At 46.9% G+C, this 19,878-nt stretch overlaps 1 protein-coding gene across 4 annotated transcripts in view; it reads right to left on the reverse strand.

The window, feature by feature from the left end:
- Positions 1-9,733: 9,733 nt before the first annotated feature.
- Positions 9,734-19,878, reverse strand: part of LOC119436257 (RUN and FYVE domain-containing protein 2-like) — a 105,014-nt gene continuing 94,869 nt past the window's right edge. For all 4 annotated transcript variants that reach the window (XM_037703050.2, XM_037703051.2, XM_049656545.1 and 1 more), the window contains 3 exons: positions 15,994-16,088; positions 12,803-12,929; positions 9,734-10,606 (listed from right to left, as the gene is read on the reverse strand). In XM_037703050.2, coding sequence (XP_037558978.1) covers positions 10,466-10,606; positions 12,803-12,929; positions 15,994-16,088 — 363 coding nt within the window. In that variant the 3' untranslated portion in view covers positions 9,734-10,465. The remainder of the gene's footprint in view (positions 10,607-12,802; positions 12,930-15,993; positions 16,089-19,878) is intronic.

Consider the following 19,878-nt stretch of genomic DNA (forward strand, 5'->3'; position numbering starts at 1 on the left):
TAAACGTACTCCTTTACAGACTCTAGAGGCTGACTGGCGATCCTGAATTCTTGTTCCCTTGCCAGGCTATTGAACATTATCTTTGTCTTCTGCATATTCATCTTCAACCCAGTTCTTACACTTTCTCGATTAAGGTCCTCAATCATTTGTTGTAATTCGTCTCCATTGTTGCTGAATAGGACAATGTCATCTGCAAACCGAAGGTTGCTGAGATATTCGCCGTTGATCCTCACTCCTGCGTTGTTCAGTATGAAGTAATTTGTGGGCTCCTGAAGACGGTCGCACAGCCTTTAGTACACGCGGCCACAGCCAAGACTTGGCACCGTTCATTGCACATCGGTAAATAACTGCTGTGTGATGGTGTATTGCTGTCTTCCGTATTGCAAGTCCCGTTCCGGGAAAACACCCGGTGTTTCTTTTCACCAGTTCCCAAGCAATGAGTTTCTAGCCCGAGTTTCTAGCGCTTTTGGACAAGATATTTGGACAAGGTAGCATCAACTAACGAAGGGGAATTATAAGATGGACATAACAAAGATCGTAGCCTTCTCCTCCGCATACGCTACTAGGCAAATACATAATTTCACTATAACTCTTTTTTCCTCACGCAGCAACTCTTTTAAGTAGTATTTTTTTTTTTCGCGCACAATAGTGGACTGGAACCAACTAAAAAATGACGTCGTCTCTGCGCCAACATTAACTTCTTTTTTATCATGTTTACAGTAACATTATTTTGTTTGTGCCATGTTTGCAGTCACAGTGTTTTACTTCTGTAGTGTAAAGTTGCGTGTGCCCAACCTGTACGCTTTGTATTTGTTCAAACAACAGTTTTCTTTATTAACCTGTGCATTTTCTGTACATACCAATGTATTCGTTATGCTTGTACCAACCTGCTAAAATCACCGCATGGTGATTGCAGTATTTATAAAATAAATAAATAATAGCGGTTTTTTTTTCGATAAAGACTCCGAACACCTGCCTCGAAGGAATGTACTAGAAGTACTCGAAAGAGCAGTCCAGCCCTATTTACAACGCGCTCCCATCTTGAGCTGCCCTGAAGATGTTGACGACAGTCATGCGATACGATCCGCTAATCTGAGAAGTTTCTGAGAATACTCCTTGTAAATCAGTCAAACCAACTGACTGACCAAAACGACAAGCCTTCGGCCTATATACTCAAGCCGCCAAGGAAGCACTTTAGATTGTAATTGTGAATAAGACACATTTATGAGCTACTGTGTCCGCAAGGGTTTTCGCCGGAAAGTATGGCAACCATTGTAAGTGTATACGAGGAATAAATATTTATTTTCATTCCTCAAAATGCATTTGATGGCGGAGAGTTGTTGTCCCGGCGCATGCATCTCTAGTGGATTTAAAGAAGCTCGATGTATTAATACAGTTACACTGCATCCATTTATAAGAAGCCTAGATGAACCATTTACGCGTCCTCTACAATTAGGCGACTTGTTCTTGAATTCACGGTGAGGTAAGAAGCGCGCCCGACCCAATCTTCCAGCGTTGCGCGCGCTGCACAGATCGGCTGGGAGCAGCTGAGCAGGGTGGGGTCGCAGCGCCCCCCTCCAAGCAGCGGCGATAGGCATGAACTAGCCCCGATGCGAAGGCCGTAAGAAGCGAGCGCGCGCGCCAGTCGAGCCCGGCCGTGGTCACAGATATGAGCTTCTCCGATAGCCCGAGCGGCGGCGCTGGCGTCAGTTTCAATGGAGCGTGGGTGCGACGGCGCAGCTGCCCAGTGCCCGCCCAGTGCCCGATCATATTCGTTGGAGTTGCAGAGCTGCGTTGTTTTTGTTTTTTTTTTTTGTTTATTTGTTGTTGTTTTTTGTGGACGTCTTTTTTTCGCACATAGCCTTCAAGAGATTAGTATGCCTTGCAGTAACTGAGCCATGCCGCGGCATCGACAAAATCACTGTTACGCGCCTGGGTGCCAAACAGGCTATGCTTATGTGAAGGATGGGCCGAAGTTGTCCTTGTTTGGCGTCCCGAAGGATAAAGATAGGCGGAAAGAGTGGGAAAAAAACCTCCACAGAGCTGACAAGCCCCTGGACGACACGAGCGCAGTATGCGAGCTCCATTTCGAGCCACGTTTTGTGCTCATGTCCACCGCAGTTCCTGATCACTGAATTGTCTTTCTTTTTATGGTCTAGTTAGGTCAGTTAGCGAAGGAAACTGCGAGGAAGGTACACTGGGCTCCTTACTGGAAGTTGACTATCTCGAAGCATCATGTGACCGAAATGAGTGCAGTCACACTGCTGCTAGCGCTACTGCCACAGAGGCCACACAAAACGTGGTGCCCCAGCATTGCACGGGCCTGCGGGTTTCAAACGACCATAACCAGCACGTGGCCAGAAGCGACTCGAGACTCACTTAACACATTGCGGGCTATGTTGCGCGGGAGTATATTGTCAATTCCAGCACAAAATGCCAAGAATGCATAAAGCTGCTTACTATGACGCCACCAGGCGAAAGTTTTCATGCCCGGCTAACAAACTTCTGTGACCGAGGAGGCCTCCTTTATCCCTCCAGTCAGCTGTACGGCTTCGTGAAAAAGCTAGAGGATCTTTTCACAGAATGCTTCTGTCAGAGTGAGCCACACTCTGACAGCGTTATGGACATGCTGGCAGTTGTTAAGAGTAAGCTTCCCCTCGAATTTGGCTGCAATGTGCACACTCTTAGCCTCACAGCTAAAATAATTAGTTTTTACATTGTCACACGTCTGCATTTTTATGTGAAAGAAATTAACTGTGACAAGGCAGGAAAGCGGCAGAGGACCAAGCTGCTGAAGTTGAACCATTGCTTATGAGTTGAAGTGCATGAAACAATGGCTTGCTGTACTTGCAAATAAAAGCTTTGTGTCAGCAACAGCCCTGTTATTTTCATTTTGCTTACCCTTATATAGCTGTACATAAGCACAGGCCTGAGCCTAATTGTCAAGTGAACTAGTTTTCACTTTTTGTTCAGGCCTCCCTCCATTTCTTTATGGAAAACATCAACCTGATTTGACTTAATAAATGTGTGCCAGCGTAATGATGGTTAATAATAAACGCAGAAGGCTACTGTGAAGCAAGGAACAACTAAAGTGCAACAATGAAATATTTAAGCCATATATACAAATTCATTTTGGCTAAGCAAAGGCACAAACCTGGTTAGCATGCCTGATGTTTTTTTTTTTTTTTTTTTTTTTTTTTAAAGCCCAGCTGGGTAGTATGTGCGCACTGTTTTCTGTCTGACAAAATTTTACATTAGGTCGACACGGCATGAAACCGTATATTTGGTCACCGTCCCTTTCATTCAAAATTTTCTTTCAATTTTTTTTACGATTGCCCGATAATTCGGAAAATTTGAAGGCCCCTTCCACATAAGCCCAAGAGTAGCCGTCTTCCTTTTCCACAAGGTTATTATGGCAAATATCATGTGGCCTAAACAAATATAGTGCTTGCTAAAGATATGTAAGGACTGTCAAGTATGCCAAAATTAAAAACAAATAAGAGTGTGAACTGCTTCGAACTGAAACCGTCAGAAACGCAAGAAAAATCAAAGCTTCTGCAAGCAAAGCTTCCATTGAAGTTGCCAGTGGCGCCACCTCTTGAATGCGACGCTGACTGCGTCAGAGCAGCGGCAGAGTAAGCCCACTGCCCCCTTCTAGTACACTGTATTTTAGCCGATACGCGGCAGCAGCGCCGCTTCCACCACTGGCGGCTGCCGGTTATCCCACCGGAAATGATTCACAAACAAAACAATGCCTCCATGACGTCCCTGATGAGGTCAGAAGGTAGAGGGAAAGTACGCTTTTGTTTTTATTCACACATTCGGTACTGGAAAAGGACTGACCTCCACGCAGTGCGAAAGTGACAATCAACAGAAGCAATTTTCATTCATAACGGAAATTTGTACATATACATAATGCGTGAAAAAAGATTCCAGAAGATCCAAACCAACGCGAAAATTATTAACCACTACGGCTGCGTCTTTCTTTCTTCTTTTTTTTAACCTTGACTGTGCATGTCGACAAAGAGTGAACAAAATGTATAGCCCAAAAAGACGCACTCAATCTCTTCATTACAAGTACTTCACCGCCAACAGATGGGCTGCCATCATGACGAATGAGTCGAGCGACACGTGCTCTTATGTCAGTCCACTCAGGCTTGCACAGAACTGGTTTACTCATGCAAAAATGAATACCTGTTCGGAAAATAGAGTGAAATACTTGTGCTTACCCGCTCGTCATTAGAAAACCTGAAAAACTTCGCAGAACTAGAACTTCCGGTGTTCGAACATCACAGAGCCACGCAATATACATGTGATGCCCCGATTTAGCCATCTTAATTCGTCTAATGCTTGGTCGACCTGGTTTCGTGCGTCTTCCGTTCGTTGCACGCCTGATCAAGCTTCTCTGTCTTGTCTTTCCCATCTTCACACTTGGGACGACAACCGAAGCAGACGACCAAGCGCGAGAACACGCTGCGGTGGCTCAGTCAGCAAAGGCGTGCTGCTGAGCACGAGATCGCGGGATCGAATCCCGGACGCGGCGGCCGCATTTCCATGGAGGCGAGATGCAAAAACGCCTGTGTGCTCGCGTTGTAGTGCACGTTAAAGAACCCCAGGTGGTCAAAATTAATCCGGAGCCCTCCACTACAGCGTGCCTCATAATCAGAACTGGTTTTGGCACGTAAAACCCCAGAAAGAAGAAGACCAAGCGCGATCTGACGTGTGATATCGCTGAGCGATTGGCAAGGGATTCTAGCCACTTTAGCAAGGGTGAGCGGAGGCAAGCTCGACGGACGCACGATAGCGACCACTTCCCGCGCTTCGCCCGATTTAGAATTCACAAAAAAAGAGAAATAAGAAAAATAACTTAGGATGTCCTGCAACCGCTAGGAGCGCACATGTTCCTTGAAACCGAAACTAGTTTTACTTTCCGGGGCCTACCTCAATCTTCACGCTGGCTATGGACAAGGAAACACTACTGTTCTCAAATACACGCACATTCCCCGGTGAAATACTCAGGTTTCACATACTGAGGATTTTACATACTCAGTGCTCCCATTCCTGCGCCAGATTACGCCATACGAGATTTCCTGCGCCATCCTGATAAAAATACACGATTTTGCGCCGAAGTGTGCCAAAATTAGCGACTGCGCATTACATGTGTGGCCGCAGTGGCCCGCAGACGTGCACAGCGCGCATGACTAAAGCAGCTTCATAAATCGAACTTCACGCGACCGATAATTCGGGCTCGATGGGGACCGCCTAAAAGTCCAAATAATTGGGAGTCGGAAATATCCAAATTCGCCAGAAAAGAACTGAATTTATTCCGCCAGTGGCTAAAAAAAGTACCTTATCCTCGTTTGACCACTTTCGGGGATACATTCACTTTCGCGGGATTTCACGTCATATAGCGTCAGCGTCGACCTACTTAGTAGTGTGCCAGGAACGCTGTCATCCGTCGACTTGTCCAGTGCTAGTCGCGCGAAATGTCGCGAAAGTGAAAGTATACCGGAAAGGGATCGTCCAAAAATAAAGCCGAAGTTTGTCAACGCGGTTCTGCGCGCACGTACACTTGCCTACGATCTGGTCAGTCCATATCTCAACCAAATTGATATGCTGTCGCCACAAATAGACCAAAGTACAATTGATTCATGCACCAAATCTTCAACCTTTGGCAACAGCGAGGACCGCGATTTTGTAGCGATGCCTTTTCCGCTGCCACTCCTTGCGCTTCGTCAGTGGTATAAGACCGGCGCACCGCCTGTGCTATATGGCATCAACCGGCAGAGAACGGTGGGCGGTATAAGGGCAGCATATAGAATCGAGCGGAATGCATCGCTACAAAATCGCCGCGCAGGAGTCGGCCGCGCTATCATAGCCGAGGGACGGCGATTTTTTTTTAACAGTCACTGTCTTCGTCGGCGGGAGACATCGAGGGTGTAGTCGGCGCCGCTTAAACAGCTTAAGTCGCCGCGACTGTGTCGCTAGTTAACACGTCAATGAATAAACGCTGGACGCGCGGAGCCAACCCGAATGCACTCCCAAATGGCTTGCCGGAGTTCGCTTGCCCGATGGTTTGGGCGCGGTCGGTGCTGGATTAAGTAGGCTTCGGTGGTTTCGGTGTCCAGGAGGTGTCGGCGACATGGCCGAGCACCATGCTGCGGCGATGCCAGCGACGTATCAGCGCCAAAATATTGCTATTTCCGCTCAACTCGGCGGTCAAATTAGCGCGCAGTCGTGCAGGCGAAGTCCGAATTATATAGAATGGCGTACCTTAAGGTGTCCGAAATTTCGGTTGTACTTATACTTTAAATTTATGGGCCAGTGATGGTGCCTCAAAGTAGTCCGAATAATCGAGCTTGTTCGAATTACTGGTGTCAAAATAATCGGTCGACACCAGTTGTGAATCGGCCAGTTGCTGAACAGAGGCTGCAGCTTTACGAGGAAAAACAGACCATTGAAAAGTACCTGGTGTCGTCTGAAGCAATGACCGAGTGTTACGAGGGGCTCATCAAGGCTGGCCTGGTTCAGAAAAGAATTAATGACATTGAGTCTGGCCAGGTGTTTCTGACTGATGCTAGAGCCTTGTCAGTAGCGCACCCAGGATCTCTGCCAGGGGGGGGGGGGGGGGGGGGGGGTTGACAGTTTGCCAATACCATCTAAACAGCACTACTTCGAATTTCTTCACGGGAAATTGTCAAAAAATGCGCTTTTTGCGAGTGTGCTGACGGTTGCGTCTTACATCTTAGTTGCAGTACTCAAATGCGCAAGGAACGAAGAGGGGTTAAACAAAAGTTGTCGCAGTTTCACCTGAAAGGCGAAGCATCAATTGCGATAGCAAATTTGTAGAGAGCTATACGGAGTAATGATATTAGCTTTATCAGCTGTATAAACTTGGACATGCAGCAGCACCGGCAACACGCAGAACTATTGTCGACGCCTTCGGCGTTTTGCCCGCGTTCGCTCAAAATGCGTGCGGCGTTGGTGACTGTTGCCGGAGCCTCTGATATAAATAGGCACTTGGTGCCGCAGCTAAACGTCGCCTCCCCCTCCCCCACGGCCTCTCGCGCGTCGGAAGAAGGCGGGTTTGCTCTACATATATGGTGATTGTAAAGGAGGAAAGAGACGCTTACTTCTGCAGCCCTTAAGCGAGCACGGCGCAGAACGCGCGTTTGTTCTCCGCCGTGCGTTCACTCCCCGTGAAAGCGCGCGTCCCTCGCGCTCTTTCACTCGCACATACAGCGTTCGGCGCGCGGCGACGATTTCATCTCCATTGACGTCATACGGAACCTCACGGCGACGGCGACGGCAGAATTCTGCTTTTGAGTGTCCATATAATTGCTATCGCAATAAAAGGGGAGGGGGTTAAGTCGGCCTCAGGGGGGGGGGGGTTACAACCCCCCCCCCCCCCCCCCGGTCGGTGCGCCACTGAGCCTTGTTGAAAACAAAGTGTCAGCTGTCAATGAAAAAATCATACAATGTAAGAGGCAATATCTGAGCAGCTTCACTCAACTTGAAATAAACTAATTACAGCACACTGTGTGAACAGATTTGCTGTCTTCATTTAAATTGAAAGGAAACTCACATATTTAGAGGCAGAGCAACATTGTTTTACAGCAAGCAAATACTTTCTGGAATAACGCTTGTCAATTTTAAGTGTTTGAAATAGCTTAGGACGTGTCCAGCAGCTGGAATTTATTAGCGCCAATATGCTCCGAAATCTGTATCTGGATGCTCCAAAATAATGATTTTGCTGCTCCAAAAATTGCTCCAAAGCTCAGTTTGTCAGTGGCACCACTGCATACTTCACATACATTCTCAGGTTTTATGTTCCCGAGTCTTTCTTCAAAACTAATTTTGCTCTGTGATTCTCCGACTTCAAAACAGGCCCAACTCGCGTCACCTTGCACTGCCTCATTTGTGGTTTTGCCGTGGGCTCCCAAAGCCAACCGGCCTACTGATCTTTGGTTAACTTCCAACCCCGACTAGATGTCCAATTTTAACTATAGAATGGCATTTGCGAACGTTAGCGCGGGAACCCTTACTCCTTTCCAGATTCCATGCACCATGATACTTATTGTGGCCCCACAGTTCTCTGTTTCATTATTGCTACATTCCGCTTCTCCTTTATTTTCAGGTTATCTTGGTGGGTGCTTGAGTAAGTCTTTCCTTCGTTTATGTATACGCCGAGGTATTTATATTGCTTGACTATGGGTATGACTTGCTGTTGAATTGACACCACGTAATTACTTGTCTCTTCATTAAAGATAATTCCCGATTTCTTTGTGCTCAACTTAAGGCCTAGATTTGTCGGTGCGTTGCCACAGATATTCGCAAGTGTCTGTAAATCTCTTGTATTGTCCACTAGTAGCCCTATCAGTCTAGGGATATTCTGCTGCACCATTAGTCCATTACACATGTACGATAAATCAAACCCTAATTCGCTGTTTTCCAGTCGTATTTTTATGCCCTTAGCATAAAGCGTGAAAAACAATGGAGACAGAGGAGATCCTTGCTTCAGTTCTTTGTGAATTCCCACCACTTCATTACCTTTTCGACCTTACCATATATCTTGTACTTGGTTGTCTCTATATATCTCCCTCAGCAGTTCGACCAAATCGTGATCTATGCCTTCGTGCTTAAGAATATCCCATAACAATTCACTGTCTACGTTGTCTTAGGCTCCTTTAAGATTATCCCATAACAACTCACTGTCTATGTTGTCTTAGGCTCCTTCAATATCTAGAAATGCTATCCATAGAGGTCTATTCTGATCTACTGAAATCTCTATGCACTGAGTTAGTACAAACATATTGTTACGGCACAACCAAGAGTGGCGCCAGTCAGAAGAAGACGATTTAACGTGTAGAGGTATAGAATCGGTCTCGCCAGCCATGTTGTTTATGTATCGTTGCCTCTCTTGTAAATATTGTAAATACACCTTTATATGCGACTTCCGCCACGTAACAATATTATCTTCTAAACGTCTGCCTGGCCTGAACACATTCTGTAGTTCCCCCAGTACATCATTTTTCTCCACCCACTTCGACAGTTCTGATTTTATGGCTTGCATTGCCATTTTATATATCACCGACATTACTGTAACTGGCCTGTACGAGCTTGTCTTATCCTTATCACATTTGCCTTTGTAGATGAGGTCCATCTTGCTTTCACGCCATCCAACCGGCGTTGAATGCTGCGCCTGTTCAGCGCTGAACATACACCTCACAACCTCGGCCAGGTGCGCCTGTTCAGCGCTGAATAGGCACAGCAGCGCCGCCTGGCCGACGTTGCGAGATGTATGTCCTATGACACGGGCTCAAACGTGGTGTTGGTTCACTAGGTGTGCCCAGAGCCATTAGAAAAAATTCAAAACAACTTGTTCTTTCAGTGACTCTATAGGTGTGCCATGCCCCGACAGCCGCTCAGCCGGTTCCGCCGCGAGGCATCACGTTGGATCGACTGCACTACAGATGTTATATTGACTCATTTTCACTCACTATAATTTACCAATTGATTCGATTTCACTTGGTTTGTATGCCCTGTACTGAACACACGCACTTGTTCCACATGAACTCTCTGCCTTTGCTAAAATAGATTGTCTCCCTATTCTTGTTCCTCATCGTATACTGTTATCTGATCCGCACTACCCGTTCGCTTTAGCTCGCCATCGTCGACCACCACAAGACGAGAAGGACAACTGCACAGAGAACAGGCAAAGAAAAACAAACACTCGCAAATGAAAGGTCTTTATTCATTATAACAGTTCATTCAAAACTTCTTATAAACCAACATGTCAGCAAAGGCAACGGCACTGATTATTTTATCCTCCAAAAAGCGGGTCCCACAGACAAACTACGGGCAAAATAATAGCACGTCTGTATAGCTTTCACAACTTTACATTTCAAATATATACTGTCATATATAATTTTTCATGCAGTTCCTAAGCTCGCGCACTGCAATGTTTTCTCGAAATTAGCAGCGGCGTTATATATGAAATATAGAAATACCTACACCTCTGTGTGTCGTCCTAAAACATGTACCAGACACCACCATTCTTTCCCGGTACCATTTAGTACGAGGCGCCTTGTGCAGTGTGTGTATGAGCGGTAACTCCTATTGTGCCACAGTAGCGCTCGCGTTTCAGGAGTCGCAGCAATGTTTAAAAACTCTAAATGGGTGCGGCGGCGCAGTCCAAGCGCTACATCACAACGCGTTGTTTTCATTCGCTGGCGGCACCGCAATACACGTATATATGGGTGGGCCTTCACACAGTAGCCCAGTTTGTACCTGTGGCGTAATACTCCAGGGCCAGAACTGTCACCTGCACGACTTCCGAGGGGACAGCGCAAGACGAGAAGGCAGAGATGGAATGAATTCCCAGAGAGGGGAGGGGGGGAACTTGCCCCAAAAGGACAGCCACGGACGCAGCACATGCCCCGTAGTGAGGCCTGAATGCAGAACTTCAGGAGGTGGCTGAATATCGCTGCAGCAGCACAGTCTGACAGGTGTCGCACACGCGCACAGGCTTCGCCGATGACGGAAGTGGCATCGTGTTGTCCGAGCAGGCGTTGCAAAAGATCTCCCCGCAACTACGGCAATGGTGCTGCATGCAAGACATCATAACAGTTTGCAATGAGGACACTGATGAACAGAAGGAGCAGGAAACGTTAGAGACAGAGGAAAGTTGCAGCAGAACGCGCTTCCTGTTTCGGCACCCCGTTGGGCCAAAAGCATTTTGAATCCATGCAGCAAGACTGGCCAATGGTACACGAGTGAAAGTACACATATGAAAGCAGCCTTCATGGCCGAGAAGCGAAAGCACAACCTCATGTTCAGCAGCAGAACGCCATACTGTCACAAACCGACCGCGACGGGCACCGAAAAATGTAACAATACGTTCCGTCGCCAAAATACAGAAAAGCATTCGCTGTGACACAGTGCCAGCTATCAATAGTTGACTCTAGAACCTGACTGCTTCTTAACTGCTAAGCTGTTTAAGCCAGCCGTAATTTGCGGTGCTTATCAAGAAACTCCTAGAAATAAACGAAAACAAACTTTCTTGCCAAGGCGGGATTTGAAACCGTGTACCCCCGGTCCCAAAGCGAGCATCGTAACCACTAGGCTATACAGCCACGCTTGCAGAACATGCATTTATGGGAAGCATATGATTGCGTTCGAACGTAGCCGTCTTCGTCCACAGCTGGTGCGTTTGTATGCTCGTGCTCTGCGAGGTGAAGAGGTTTTGCACACTATGAGACCGGGAGCTACAGCGCACGCTCGCGCTGAGAGAGAGAGACGCATTCACGGAGTGGGTCTCCTGGCACGCGGTGTCGGCATCGGAACGCGGTGTCGGTGTTGCAAGCTGCGCTATGCAATGCGCATTGATGGCCATTAGTCCGAGACGCACGAACAGAAATTATCATCATGAGTAATAAGATGCAAAGTTTGCGCGCACTTCCGGAAAATGCTGGGCTACGATCGCCCAGCTTCGCTGTTTCAAGCGTTGCGCGGCCGAGTGCAAAGTTAAGCATTTTTCTTTCTGCTAATACGAAGGCAGCATTAACAGAAACAAAGGGCAAGCAGCTCTTTAAAATATGACAAAGACACGCACAACTAAGCAGTATCCTAAGTCGCTATAACGTAAAGCTATTTCAAACTTTTCCATTTCTGCAATCATCCCTCCAAGATTGGTCTAAATCTTTACGGGCCACCCCAACTTCGCCTGTTTGGCTCGTGACGTCAGGAAAACCGTGAAAGCTCCTCATCTGATATGACGTGTACGAACTGATTATGCATGATTAGACTGAACAAAAGAAAAATAATTACTTGCGATTCTACGCTTTTTTTTCACCATCAGCACCTCCGCAATTGATCAAAAGTTTTCGGGCAGCGCCCACTTCGCCTGCCTGTCACGCAACGTCACAAAACCGCGAAAAGTCATTGCGTCAAAGTGACGTGTATGCATTAAAGATGCACTAATATGCCGAGCAAAAATTTTTTTCGTGATAACCGGAGAGAAACTCTCCAAAACGAATAGAATATGGCTGCCCACCGATTGCTTTCTCACCGGCTACTCGGAGCTGCCAGGGAGAATGGATTTATTTGCGTATAATAAAATGTTTGCGTGGCAGTATAATGTTGTCGAGCCCTTTTGGCACGTATACGATATAGCTCTGCCAACTCTTCTTTGCTGAGGATCCATTTTAGCGGCATTTTAAACCTAACCGTTGCATGCCGCCGCGATTTTCACCCATCCCACAAGCTAAGCAAGGAGAAACGGACCAATGGCAGACACCGGCACCACCCTCCTCATCAGGTTATCTACTTTCACTGCGCTAGCTCGGCCCTAACGAAACCCTCTCCACTTCTGGGTGCTCCTCGCCTCTTGTAAGTCAATCAGGTCAGAAAAACATGTCAAAGTAGGCAATGCTCTTCGCTTTGAAAGCAAACAAAAGTGACCTCCTATAAATGAGGAGAGCGTTTCATTGGCCTGTTCAAATAACGCTGCGAGTCGCTGCCCGATAATTGCGTCGGCGATTACGTAAATTTGACGTCAGAACATTGGAAAAAAAAATAGATCGGAATGGTTTTTGTGTTATAGAGTCCTTGCATCGGGACATCATATTTATTACCTGCGCGGTCGGTTTGCTTGCTTCAAGGGCTGACATTGTTTCAATTTTCAACTAGGTGGGTAAAATGAATCGCACTTGCGAACACGTGAAAAAAAAAAAGAAGAAGTTGACAAAAGAAACATTGCAGGCACTACGCGAGCTGAAGTCTTTTACCAAACTATGCTCACTTTTCGCCTGGCAACTGAGAATGGCTTGCTGCACTGACGACAGCAGGAGGCGTCCTTATCACTAGTCCAGACAGCTTCCTTTAAGGACAAGTTGTTTTCCTTCAAGTCAGCCACTTGCAGCTTGGACCTGTGTTTCCAAGAGAACGCTATGCAGTCTGCCAGGACCATAAACAACTATGAAGCACTTTGCACAATGACCACCCAGATAGCGCAAAATACGGTATGCCATAGGAAGCCAAGGTCTGGGAACGTGTCACTCAAACACCGTATGATTTAAGTTAAAGGCCAACTGCAACAAAATTTTGGGCTGCGTAAAGAGCAGCCCAAATGACCGAGCAGCCACCGTTCAAGAATTTTGTGTTTGAAATAGGAGTGCATGCGTCATTAAAAGCTCGTAAAAGTAGATGTTTCTGATACCGAAACTCAGAAACTCCGGTATTACAGTTTGCCAGGAGTGACGCGTGACTCAGCGCGGCACTTCGGCTTGAACTCCGAGATTAGGCACAGCCCGCGGATGCAGCAGCGCGCTGAAAATTCACGGAGGTGGCGCGCTACGACTTTTGTCATATCCGCAAACCACCAGATGAACGCTATGTCAGTTTAGGTGGTATTTATAGGCTGCTAATAAGGAAGTTGGACAACTACCAGCCTTGCACCTTTGCCAAGATTGCTTCTGTAGTCCCCATACACTACTCATCTATAACCAAATTAGCCAAAGTGAAATTCCGTTGCAGTTGGCCTTTTAGGGCCCTTGCTGATTGCATTCAATGTCCCAAAATTTTCACAGAGGGCCATGAGGGCCGTCGTATATTGTAAACCGATTTACACCCTAAAGGGTGTTTTCTGTCTATAACTCCCGCTTTGCAACGTTGCGAGTGTAAAACTGCGTTATAGACCGATTTACACCCTGAAGGGTGTAAATCGGTCTACCGGGTACCAAGTTGTGGAATAATTCTGACCACCTGGGGTATTTTCACGTGCAGCTAAATCTAAGCACACAGCCGCTTTTGCATTCTGCTCCAGTATGGAATGTGGCCGCCGATGACGGGAATCGAACTCTCGCCATCGTGCCACAGCCGCCAGCCATACTACGGCCGGTAGTAATTAGAGGCTGCTCACTTCGCTCTGCTGTGAATCAAAATTTTCGGCAATACACGTTTCTATGACAAGGATTAAGCTTAATATGAGCGCATCATGCGGCACAGAAAATAAAACGTACCACACAACACAGTGGTGCTGTCTATGTGCATTTACGCATGACCAACTTGTAGCAATTACTGCAGGACGCCGTAGGCTCATACGCACTGGCATGGTTCGTATGAGCCCACCAGGGCTCCTTAATGTCAATGTTGCAAGTAAGTGCAGCTCGTTTACTTTCTGCGCCTCCTGCATGATCGAGCATTGAACATGGAATGAAACACAGTTATTGATGCAACTGAAACGCCGCTATACTAACTGGCAGCGGCGGCCTCGGCTAAACTATTTGCCAGAAGCATTATTTTGCAATTTCGCAACTTACGTTTACGTGCTCATAGGACGACGTCATCGTCTCCCCACACCCCTTTTGAAAAAAAAAAAATAATAATTATGCAGGTCCGATGCACTGTGGGAATCAGCGTAAGCGAAGCTGTGACAAGCTGGCAAGACAAAACGGTGCCTCACGATAAACGAGCAGCATATTTCGGAAACGAACGCATCCTGTAATCGTCATCAGCAACGGCGGTGAATACCACGCAGAAAGGTACACAGCAAAAAAAATTTGCATCCTTAAGGGCATGGAGGAAGGAAAAAGAAGGAGGGAACATACCGCAATGTAATTTTCGCCGACTGTGGTGGCCGAACACGTGGTGATGGTGGTGAAGCATGGAGGAAACGTCAGAGCATGCGGTAGGTTCTAGTACTCCCGGTTGATTTTTTTTTTCAATACTGATTCAAAACCATTTGAAAGTCTTGAAATAAACAAAAACAAAAGAGAGGAAAAGAAAACAAAACAAGGAAAAATCTTTTTCCTTCCTGCATGTGAGCCGCTGCCGGCCGACCGCGCACCGAATAAAAACTACCGGTAACTAAACGACTCGGCAAATCTCGATTCTCTGTGATCTGGACGCAAGAGGTCACGTGTTGGGCCACCACTGCTGGCTACACGAAGCGTTCGCTTGCCATGGCTGGCTGCGTAACGTAATGCTCCCTCCTATATTTTCCTTCCTCCATGCTTAAGGGTGCTGGTTTGTCCCATGGCCAACACCTCTACCCTTAAGGGGTAAGGTCGAATCGTTCATGGGTACAAACAACGTTTTATTTTTTTTACGATTTCATGTCGCAAATAAACACGATAGCTGCGACAGACGAAACGAAAACTGCGGAAAATTAATAACTACCGCTGTCAAGACCTCTTGCCACATATTTCGGTGTTCATCAGATAGAATAATTAAAACAGTTTACAATGGTTCTTTCATCGCAGGCGTATTTTGAGCTCGCTTTCGTGTACAGTAACAATATTTTACAACCTTAAAAATGGGGCATACCAACACCCTTAATGGCATAAAAATTTTTGCTACCTAGAGGTTATTGGGGGACGATATTCTCGAGATCATTTTGGGTGATACTAGCACTTTTGCGAGATATCTCGTTACTCGGCACCTCATGCGTCGAAGTAGACGGCCGAAGAGTTCATGGCAATGTGCAATGATAGTGAGCTCGGCACAGCTCCAGAAACGCGCATCCGGTGGCGATTAGAGCGAAACCTCACGAAAGTGACCACGACAGCAACCACTTCTACTCGGCGAGACAGTCGAAAGCGACGATGACACGCAAGAACACGAGAAGGTATGCCAAAAAAAGGCATCGCTTAAAAAAAAAAAGCGACAGGGAATAACATGCACATGTTACGCCCTTTGAGTAAGTGATCGACATAATCATCTTTCTTTTTTCCTAAACAATACTAATGGCTGCAAGAATGAAAAAGAAAGCTAGAAAGCAGGAAATTTGAGGCAGCCACGTTTGTTCTGCGACTACTGCAATTATTATATCGTTTCGGGAGGCTACTTAGAGGGTCGACCCTATTTCGCGTGTCTTGAAGTGAAAGGCAAACGCTATCCCATAACTGCAATTGAAGTACACATATGTACACTGTGATGGTTGTTTATCTCATGTTCGCCAAACAAGGCATGCATAGCGAAACCGGGTCTTACTCGCTCAGCTGGCAGCCTAGCTCTTCTAATGTGAGCTCGTGTTCGGCGCACTTTCTTTCCAGTTCAGAGAACTCCACTTTCAGCCTTTCGTGATCCTGAAAGAAAAAAAAAGAAGCCCGTCCAGCTTATGAGTGCAGTCCAACGTGAGCCTTTTAATGAGATACAAATGTAGGCAAATACACACTGGTCCCACCATGTCAGCATTCTACTTCTGCACATCAAGTACCATATTTGAAGGAGCCGACAGCAAAGTTCATACATACGCCGATTACCTCTGGGCGGCACACTAACACTGAAACCCGCCATGCAGACATATAGCACAACTCAAGCAGACATAACACTACATTCGGTTACTGATGGAATACTGAGTATAACATCGAATTTACGTGAACTATGAGACATTAATAAAAAGCGCGTAGCACAGCACACGACCAATCAGATGAAATAAAGTGAATAAAAAACGTTGTTTTAACACAAATGTTCTTGGCGCCAGCGAAAATATAACGTGAATAACTGTGTTTAATGAAACTCGAGCCTCGGTGCACGTGACCTAAGGTACACTTTGCGCCATCATCAAGATAACTGAGAGATGAAGGAAACAAGGGTATATGCACTACTGCAATATTGTTGTTTTAAGTACCTTGTGCCTCGCGCTCCGCTAATCACATTTCATTTGGCGCCAATAGCACGTACGTCGCGACAACCATTCGATTACGTTAAAGAAAAAAAAGAAAAAAAAAAAACTTGTCACTTAACAACACGACAACGTAGACGACGTCAAAGATGATGTAAACATTATCACATAAATTAATTTGTGGGGTTTAACGTCTCGAAACTGCACAGTGGGTTATGAGGGAAACCGTGGTGGAGGGCTGCAGATTAATTTTGACCCCCTGAGGTTCTTTTCGTGCACTTGAATCAGAGTACTACACGAGCATGTTTGCAATTCGCCTCCATCGAAATCTGCCTGCCACGACCGAGAATAAAACATGCGAAACTATCCAGTAAAACGTGTACACAACTTAGAACGGCAAGAACGAATATTAAAGTGAAATGACAATACAATTCTTAACAGGTTTATAGTTCTTTTTCTTTCTGGGTTTTTACGTGCCAAAACCAGTTCTGATTATGAGGCATGCCGCAGTGGAGGGCTCCGGATTAATTTTGACCACCTGGGATTCTTTAACGTGTACTACAACGCAAGCACACGGGCGTTCTTGCATTTTTGCCTCCATCGAAATGCGGTCACCGCGGCCGGGATTCGATCCCGCAACCTTGTGCTCAGCAGCGCAACGCCTTAGCCACTGAGCCACCGCGGCGGGTAGGTTTACAGTTGTGGGCGCTGTAGTTTATGAGAGGCTCACATGACCTAGGGTACTCGTGACATGCAGTATGCGCCCTATGTCAGCACGAAAACAATCCTGAACAAAACGACAAGTTGTGGTGCACTAAAACAGAATGAAGGGAGAACATATACACACAAACAGCACCGGTTGGTAATTGAATGCTTATTTCGCATGTCCAGGAATTTGGGCCATCGACTACTTGCGCCATCTGTCGGTAGCGGGTGCGGAGCAGTCGCGTCCCTCAATAGGTAACCATAAGAAGCCAACAAACAATAACACCAAGGACAACATAGGGGAAATTACTTGTACTTATTAATTGAATGAAAGAAATGATAAATTAATGGAAAATGAAAATGGATGAAAAAACAACTGTCCACACAGGTGGGGAACGAACCTACCGTCTTCGCATTACGCGTGTGATGCTCTTACCATTGAGCTACCGCGGAGCCGTTTTCCCATCCACATTCTGGGGTATTTATGTTTTTACAACTAGAACTAAACCAGGGAGTGTTAGCCAGCGCCACCACTCACAAACCATAGGGCGGATGTGGAACATCCTTCCTGCCGCAGGCGTCACGAGCACGTGATCATTTTGGGTGATGGCAACTGGTCAATAAACCCACATATGCTACCTGAAGGCATCATTGTTGCCGGATTCGAGCCCTCGTTATTTAGTGAACGAGAAGAAAGGGAACCGAGGGGCCCGATTTTTAATAAGCATATCATAAGAAGCCAACAACAAGAACACCAAGGACAGCATAGGGGAAATTACTTGTACTCATTAATTGAATGAAAGAAATGATAAATTAATGGAAAATGAAAATGGATGAAAAAACAACTGTCCACAGGTGGGGAACAAACCCACCGTCTTCGCATTACGTGTGCGATGCTCTCACCATTGAGCTACCACGGAGCCGTTTTCCCATCCACTTTCTGGGATATTTATGTTTTTACAACTAGAACTAAACCTGGGAGTGTTAGCCAGCGCCACCACTCACAAACCATAGGGCGGATGACTGCCCCAAAAGCTTTGCGTCAACAAACATGGCGGCACCCATCAAAGCGACGGCTCTGACCGAGCACCAAACTGTGCTCGATTTGTGGTAACTCATGAAGTTCGTAAGCTAGGAGAAGTGACTGCGGTTATTGCTTTCTCTTAGCTAACGTGTGTAATGAAGATTGATTCATTAGACGCCTCTGAATCCAAATTCCATTGTCGATTTCATGGCTCATAGGCCTAACGTGAATTAGCTTGGCTGGTAAAGGCTCGTAAAGTTGGTTACTCAAAATTAAGCGCAACAAATCATTTGCTGCTAATAGAATAACCTTTAAATTGTAATTAAACGCAAGAACACGAAAAGTCAAAATTACTCTTATCATAAAATGGTATAGTTAATTTTACTATTTACAGTTAAACCTGCTTATAACGAACCTCCATATAACGAATTCCTGGATATAACGAAGTTTTTCTATTCCCCGCCATTACTCCATAGAAGCACATGTATTTGAGACCTCTACGTAACGAAGTGGCAGCAGGAGACCCCCTCGATATAACGAATTTCCCCCTCCGACAGCCTAGAGATTTCGCCCCAAATATTGTCATTTTTGCGCGAGCGGCAACCGGAAGCACCTTGTCCGCCGCGACGGAATGCGAAGCGAGCGCACGTGTGCGTGCGTGCGTGTGCGAGGCGGGCCTGCATCCCTCGACCTGGCGGCGGGCGTGACCTTTCCCCCTCCCTTCATTCAAACCTGATCCTGCCGCTTGCTGCAGCTGGCCTAGCCCGCCAAGCCGGCACTCTCTCCTTTTCCAGTTGATGTTGCCGATGCGCTGGTACACGCTGTGACACATCACACTCGATGAGCGCGGACGCGCGCTGTCAAACGCTGGCGGCGTGTGGAAGTGCCGCTGGAGAAGCGAGCGAAGTGACCATCGTGCTGTTGTTTATCGCTTCAACGCAAACTGAGCGCCGAGAACACACAGCACGCACAAAGCTACGAGCAGCCGACACACCTACACTGTTAGACTCTGCCCCAACGCAGATCGCTTTCAAGATACGGGCCGCGCGACCGCGCGCCGCCGCGCAGTACGCAGTTGGTGCCAGAGTACAGTACAACGCCGCCCCGCTATCCCTCCCCCCTCGCTCGCTCGCTGGTGCCTCGAGCGCACGTGCTCGAGCGCAACGAAAGAAGGCGCGCTTCCTCCCTGCTTTTCTTGCGCGCGCGAGATTAGACGCGGTCGTCGGTCCCCTCGCATGTTTTCACTCGCACATACAGCATACGGCGCGCGGCGACTGCGTTATCGCCCTTGGAGTTTATACGGGATATCTATGAGCCAAAACCAATTTTAGGGCCACAACGCGTCATAGACACCATCTTTATGTAGCAAATACGGATCTCAAGGGCCATACTTTTTATGGCGGAAACCGAAAATACGTCATAGTTGTCGCCCCCGGCACTTTGGGCGGCCAATGCTATCGTCAAGCCACTAAGCCAAAGCGACATGAAAAGTCGAAATGGCCGCTCGGGCCGGCGCGGGGTG

The sequence above is a fragment of the Dermacentor silvarum genome, chromosome 1 (genome assembly GCF_013339745.2).
Source record: "Dermacentor silvarum isolate Dsil-2018 chromosome 1, BIME_Dsil_1.4, whole genome shotgun sequence".
Taxonomy (NCBI): Eukaryota; Metazoa; Arthropoda; class Arachnida; order Ixodida; family Ixodidae; genus Dermacentor; species Dermacentor silvarum.